The 7,239-nt window shown below is 36.5% G+C and overlaps 1 protein-coding gene across 9 annotated transcripts in view; it reads right to left on the bottom strand.

Moving 5' to 3' along the window:
* Positions 1-458: 458 nt before the first annotated feature.
* The window catches only part of STS (steroid sulfatase), a 117,406-nt gene continuing 110,625 nt past the window's right edge, over positions 459-7,239 (bottom strand). For 8 of the 9 annotated variants that reach the window (XM_068682292.1, XM_068682283.1, XM_068682311.1 and 5 more), the window contains 2 exons: positions 5,839-6,742; positions 459-5,797 (listed from right to left, as the gene is read on the bottom strand). In XM_068682292.1, the coding sequence (XP_068538393.1) occupies positions 6,360-6,742 (383 nt within the window). In that variant the 3' untranslated portion in view covers positions 459-5,797; positions 5,839-6,359. Of the gene's footprint in view, positions 5,798-5,838; positions 6,743-7,093; positions 7,233-7,239 lie in introns of those variants that run through there. The other variant, XM_068682337.1, reaches the window with a different exon arrangement.

Below are 7,239 nucleotides of genomic sequence, written 5' to 3'. Positions count from 1 at the left end.
CAGAAGATGGTATTACAAAAAAAAATAAAAAAAAAAAATCTCACACATGGTACAAACTTCTAGTAATCTTTTTATAATATATATATATATATATTTTATCACTATCTGCATTATCTGAACAAGTAATCCATTTTTAAAGGGTTTTGTTTTCTGTTTTCCTTGACAGCTTGGTTTCATTTGAGAGCAATGGCTACCATATCAAACCAAATTTATACTCTCGTAGTCCAACCCGAGTCCATAAAGCTTTTGAGATGCTTTGTCTCTAATCTTTTAAAATAAATATTGCTACCCAAGGCAAATTCATATGAAATTCTCTTTAAATAAGTGTGAAAATGAAGAGCTCTGCCTTATAATTTCAACTACTTCCTATTTTTTCCACATAAATCAGATACAATAAAATCTCATCCATATTGAAATGCTCTATTATTTAAAAATGTAGAATAAATATTGTAGGAGGGTGTTGTTTTGTTGTTGTTGTGTTTTTTTTTTTTTTTCTTTTTTTTTTTCATACCTGAGCTGGTCATATACGCTGAACCTGTTCTCTTCAAATACAGTTTTCCTTTTCAAGGGAAATACCTGTGGCACTATTCTTTTATAGATAAGGCTAAATGTCTACCAGGGAATCTAGCATGATTAATATTTATTTTTGTATTCTTTTATTTTTATGTTTTAAGTATTCAGAGGATGCTGCACAAACTTTGCAAGGCCTATAATCCACATCATCCCAAGGTCTGTACTGTTTGATAAGGTACATTTAGAGATGTACCATCAGATAATCAAGCCAGCTAGTGTAGTGCAAGCTTCAATGAGAAGCTAGAATTCAGTTCTTTCCATGTGCATAAAAAAGCTTCAGTCACTGAAGCTTTTGTTGGTGCAAGCTCAATGCTCTGAGTGCTGATCTAGTAGATTAAAGCTACTGTGGATGGTCTTAATAACAATTTGTAGCAACCTTTGTCTGCTGTGTAGATGAAATTCTTGTTGCTTTCAATGTGAATAAAAGCTACTGAGAACACCAGAATGTTTTGGAAAAGCCCTGAGACCTGTCACAATATTTTTAAGCACTCTTCAAGTCATCTGCAGTTTTAGCAGCCTGTAAGGCTTTTGAGTCCTGGGAGTTTGTCACGTCTTCTGGTCTTCCAAGGAACAAAACACTATTGCTCCCTCAGAACCATAGCTTCAGATTAAGATGTCACCTCCTGAATGATGATTCAAGAATACTTTGCTTTGTTTATTTTGTTTACTATGTTTACTCAGGGGCATAGTGTCATGCATCCCCGTGAGTCACAAGCAAGCTTTCACATGACAGGCTGGCACTGCAGGACACCACTTCAGAGTACAGGCAGAGTCCAGGCAGCCACAGAGGTGTCTGTGTTCCTCTTGGTCACCTGCAGTCCCTGCTAGACCCAAATCCACTGGCCATTAGCAGGACTCTGTCTTCAGACTGGAGATAACCTATGTATACCATTTGTTCCCTGGTAGTTCCCAGGGAAGAGTTTTGCTATGCCAACCTTTCCTCCTGCCACACAGCTGGCCTCTCTCATCCACGAAGGACTCTTCCTGAAAGTAAGATCCTGATAACATATTTCAAATGGTGTCCAGGTAATGCCAGAGGACAGAGAAATGATGAAGATGCAAGTGTCTGTTTTACATACAGAATTATCATGTCCTAATGTAAGTTAAAAAAAAAAAAAAAAAAAAAGTTTTATTATATGTCACCTAATGGAAACAGCTGAACAAAGTGACAAAGTGTAACCAATGTATTAGATACCTTAGCAATCATGCTCATATACTCATATCATATTTTATAAAATAGTTGGGTAAGATATGTTAGCATAAATTACATTAGAACATTGCATTCTGGCAACTATGCTTGCCCTTCTTTCTTTCTCCTTTTTTTCTCTATACTAGATGACATCTCAAGTGAAATTTTCTACATTGTCCACACATCTGAACACCCAGATCTCACATTACTACAATGTGAGATAAGTTCTTGCTGGGAAGTGATGATTCTCACTGAGCTGTGAAGGATATGGACCATATTCACTAAGATCTCTGCAAACTTTCAGTTGGATTTCAGTGAGCTGACAAGCTGACACCTCTCTCCAAAAGCTCTTATTTCCTTTTTTTTTTTTTTTTTTTTCTTGACACAATAATTTGAGGCAAGTCAGGACATCTCCATTTTTAAGAGCCAAGAACCTGTGACATCCCGTCAACATGGGAGAAATATTAAAATAATTCCATATGGTCTCCTATGTCTGCTAAAAGAGGAAAGACTGAGAATAAGCATAATTAGAAAGATGAGATTAATATCTTTCCCTGAATCCACAATGCACATCTTTTTTAGACATCACCTCTCTCTGCTCCAGGCCCTGACCCCACATTTGTTAAACAGTGAGCACACAGCCTACTTGCAAACCTGAAGTTAAGTATTATCTTTATACAGATTAGTTTTCTATCTCTTAAACTGTACATTTTGTAGAGAGGGTGACTTACTGACTGGAAAGTGCACCTTTACCAGCTCAACATTTTTAGCACCTCTTGTTCTTTCAGTATTCCCAACAGTTAAAGAAACACTGTTATCCTTCTTTAGGCACAGATAAGGACTCGAGAAACAGAGGTAAATGACTTGCTCTGTGCCATAGAGGAACTCTGTGATAAACTAGGATGTGATACCGTTAAATAATTCTCTAGAGGAATACACTTTCCTCTGAAGCTGAACTCCCACTTTAAACTGATGTACTCTACCATCAGGCACCATGTTAAAATATCAGTCCTAGTTAAATGGTAGATTGAAAACCAGTCTCAAAGTACAACAGAAGCACATTCTCCTTGAACCTTCCTTGTTAATAAATTGTGATTCATGGCTATCCCATCAGTAATGTTGTGAAAAACAAAACCTCCTTGTTAGAACAGGCAATGTCATTATAAAAATGGTATGCTGTGTTTCTCATTTTATTTTGCAGATAAACAAGACTATTTTAATTACTATGATCTGACATGCTATCTCCAGAACAGAAGGTACAGTACTTGAAAATATAATACATTTGCAATACATTTGCAATACAGGGAAGGTTTATTTTAGGCATTAAATGAAACAGCATTGCCATAGAAAATGAAAAATACTGTCCTATTCTTAACAGAATCTTTCATGAAAGAACAATTGTAAAAACGGAGTTCAGATTTTATTGCTTATGTCAAAATATTAAATGCTGTATTAAGTTAGATTTTGGTAAATATGAAGCTTATGGCACAAACAAGAAATAATTTTTATTATTCAGAGTTCTTTGGATGTGCTTTAATTTCTTAGATTTTATAATTCACAGTTAATTCTTGATAGGTATTAAATAAGTAGAAGGTTAGCAGCATCAAGGAGTTCTAAAAATCACGTATTTTCACAAAGACCACTTTTTACTTTCAGATTGATTAGGTTATAACAGCCATTGTGATCAACACAACGTACAAACTGGAGGACTTAAAGGCAAAGAAATAGTTAGAAAAGTGTTTGAGGGGTGCGGAGGTTTTAAGAAAGAGTATTGGAGAGATGGCAACAAAACCCAATGAGGGTATAAAAGAAAGACTCTATTCAGTCAAGAAGAAAACAGAGCAGAAGAAAATTACCATTTTTCGTACCTCAGTCAGGCAGCAGAGATCAGCTGCTGTGTTAAGAGAACAAACAATTCTCACACCTGCAGAAAGTAAAGGTATAATAATAACATAGCATCTTCCCGATGAAAAGAAGTAGGTGTGGATGTCCTTAACAATATAAATTGAGGTCCTTGTTAAGGTCACAGCCTAGCAACAGTGGGAACAAAACAGATCCAATGACAGTTTGTAAAAGTTACTGCTGCATAGCTAATACATATGATTCAGCTAATACATATGATTCTGTCCATATGATTCAGCAGGAATATTTGCTTGCAAAGGCTGCATAAACCACAGGAGTGCTGTGGCACCTGGAGAGAGCATCCTCCACCCCACTGCTCTCTATGCACCCTGGCTGAAGGCTGGGCTGCCCACCAGATGCAGGGCAGGCACAGAGGGGTCAGCATCAAGATGCTCTGGGGCCACATGGCAGAGACAAGGAGTTTGGGATGTGTGGACACTCTGCTGTGAACGCTGCAGAGAAGTACTTGTATTTAAACTGCATGGATCTTTCTTCCTAAATTTATGTTGTATATTCAGTGATTAAATAAAGCAGGGAGGCAATTATGCTGCATGAATGGCCATCTGACAGCTTTCCAGATACAATATAAAGAGTCCTGAGAGGCTGCTGGGGAAATACCTGAACTGACTAACTTCATCAGCACACATAGGATTTTTCTACCTACAGAGAACTTACAGAGCATATACAATCATAAATACAAGGTGAAACATCAAAAATAGGACTTCAGGGAAAGAGTACATTTCCCAAGACAGAAAACTGCAACAGAAAAATAATTAGAATAAAAAAAGGATAGATTTTACAGAGGGATAAATATACCTTATACCACAATATATTTTTATAGGACAGGCTTCAACAGCTCCCAACAACTGGGTCACAACCTTAATGGCAGCTGACTGAAGCTGCTGCATTATTATCAACTGAGATCCCTTTTGCATTAATGCTTTGGTAATACCACCAAACAGATTGTAATACATTAAAATGTTGGAATTAACTAGTGTTCTCTGATGCAAGTCACCTTCTATTATCAGGCATCAAATTCTTTTAGTATTTTGCTGGTATGTTCTCCTCTGGTACAATCTGCCAAATAAAACTCTTTGCCTGGCTATAGAGTAGATATAAAATGTGCCTGAATAATATGCAGATAAAAATGGATCGAGAAATTAGCCCTGAAGTATTGTAGATTTCCCAAGGCCTTGCTAAGAACTCAAGAGACTGTTATATTTGGCTTTGAGAAAATTTAAATGTTCAAACCCAAATTTATTCTCAGAAAATGGTAGATCCTATTCAGAGAGCGTAAACAACAGCAAAAATATTTAAAGTAACACCAAATGTTACTTATCTGTGATGCACACTGTACTCATCAGTGGAAGAACAGGTATGGTATGTAGATAGTGCTTTTATATTATAGTATGAATTTGAAATTCACATATTAGGTATGGACCAAATCTTTCATTTTAGCAATTGGGTTATGAATATAAGGGTTTGTCTAGATCAGGGATTAAATAATTTCTTTCTTTCTTTCTTTCTTTCTTTCTTTCTTTCTTTCTTTCTTTCTTTCTTTCTTTCTTTCTTTCTTTCTTTCTTTCTTTCTTTTTCTCTCTCTCTCTCTCTCTCTCTCTCTCTCTTTCTCTCTTTCTCTCTTTCTCTCTTTCCTTCTTTCTTTCCTTCTTTCCTTCTTTATTTCATTCTTTCCTTCCTCCTTTACTCCTTTCCTCCTTTCCTCCTTTCTTCCCTTCTTCCCTTCTTTCTTCCCTTCTTCCCTTCTGTCTTTCCTTCTGTCTTTCTTTCTGTCTTTCTCTTTCTTTCTGTCTTTTCTTTTCTTCTTTTCTTCTTTCTTTCTTTCTTGGGTATGAATTTGGCCTGTGTGTATTTCTGAAGAGCTATTCTGAAGAGCTATAGTACACACTCAAGGACACACCTGGTGTACCTGAAGTGGTTTGTCTTCCAAACAAAGGTTGATTCCATGCAATAGGATGCTAGCTAGGGAGCACCATTTTAATGTGGACCAAGGTCTTCTACTATATATCTCTCTATATTTTTATGGCACATGCAGTGTTAGATTTTTGGCACTGTTTATTATTCCATATCACTGATGCTTGTTGATAGAGATGCTGCTACAAATCTGTCCTTTACCTATCTGTCAGTAGAGATGCTGCTACAAATCTGTCCTTTACCTATCTGTCAGTTATCAAATTATAGTCACAGATGGACCTCTCCAGCATTATATATATATATTATATATAATACCATATTATATATAATATAAATGCATATATTATATGCATTTGTATTTTTTGGTGAAATATCCTAATAGCGGTGAATAGTACTTACTGAAAAGGACAGAAAAGTGTGTACTTAGTGGTTATAATTGACAGAAACAACAGGTGAATTCCTCAGTGTGTAAAAACAAAGCTGAAGCTGAAGATCTAGAAAATAATCTAATCTAGAAAATGCATACGTTTTATAGATAAGGCAGCAGCATGTGCTCCATACCATTTCTTGTATTATTAAGTCAGAAAAGATGTGTTTTGTTCTCCTTCTCTTGGCACATTTTCTTGACCGAAATTCTACTGCAACACCATATTAAAGACAGTTCATCCTACATAACAGACTTCTAAAGGCTTTGTGCAGTGGTTCAAGTGAACTACCTAGACATTCTCCTTGTTCCAGTTTCTGAAAGGGAACTGCAGCTTGTTTATCCAGAATGCACCTCCAGCAGGCTGTCTTCTGACTCAAAGTCACAGTAGCAAGACTGAAAGAGAGATGAGCAACATGGCTGAAGCCATGGCTTCCAGAGAAGGTTGTCCCAAGAGAGCTGGTCAGGGACAGCTTGCAGTGATCTGGTGTGGTTAGCTACTGCTAGCTGTATGACCCTGAGGATTTCATAGAACCGTCTCTCTGTTTTTGGAGTCAGTGGCACTTTCTCTTCAGGGTCTCTGGAGAGATCGAAGAGCAATGGGGGATCATGGCGTGTGATGAATCCTCCATGGCAAAAGCAAACATGAGAATCATAGCAACCATTAGAGTCTTCAGGATTGAAGTTTGGAGTGAAGAAGAAGGCTTTCCAGACAGATTCACCTGTAGTTTAACAAATACAAAACAGTCAATGATAATATGACCAACTGAAAATCCCTTCATCTTACAAAACTCTAATTTATACCACAGGACATCAGACTTTTGGTACAACCTCTATCTGTACACAAACCACAACACACTGAATGAGCAAAACAAAATTAAGCAAAACATGGTGATTTTCATGCTACATATGTTTATGACATTATAATAATTATTTCATTCCCTCGGAAGAATTATAATGAACTAAATAAAAGAAATCTGAAAAGAACATTTTTTAAAGGAAACAGTACTAAGATCTGCATAAATATTTACTAAGACATTGCTCTGTCTTCTTTTAGACATATTAAAATTTACCTTTTTCACTTGACTATATCCAGACATGATTGAGCTCTGAGTGCTTCTCATTTTGCTAATAAAAATAATTTCATTTTTGTCTTTTTCTCCCTTCATCTCCCTGTTGCATTATCCCAGTACCCTCTGCCATACGCATACTCTGCAAA

This window comes from Anas acuta, chromosome 1 (genome assembly GCF_963932015.1).
Source record: "Anas acuta chromosome 1, bAnaAcu1.1, whole genome shotgun sequence".
Taxonomy (NCBI): Eukaryota; Metazoa; Chordata; class Aves; order Anseriformes; family Anatidae; genus Anas; species Anas acuta.
This window is presented reverse-complemented; position numbering and strand designations above follow the sequence as displayed.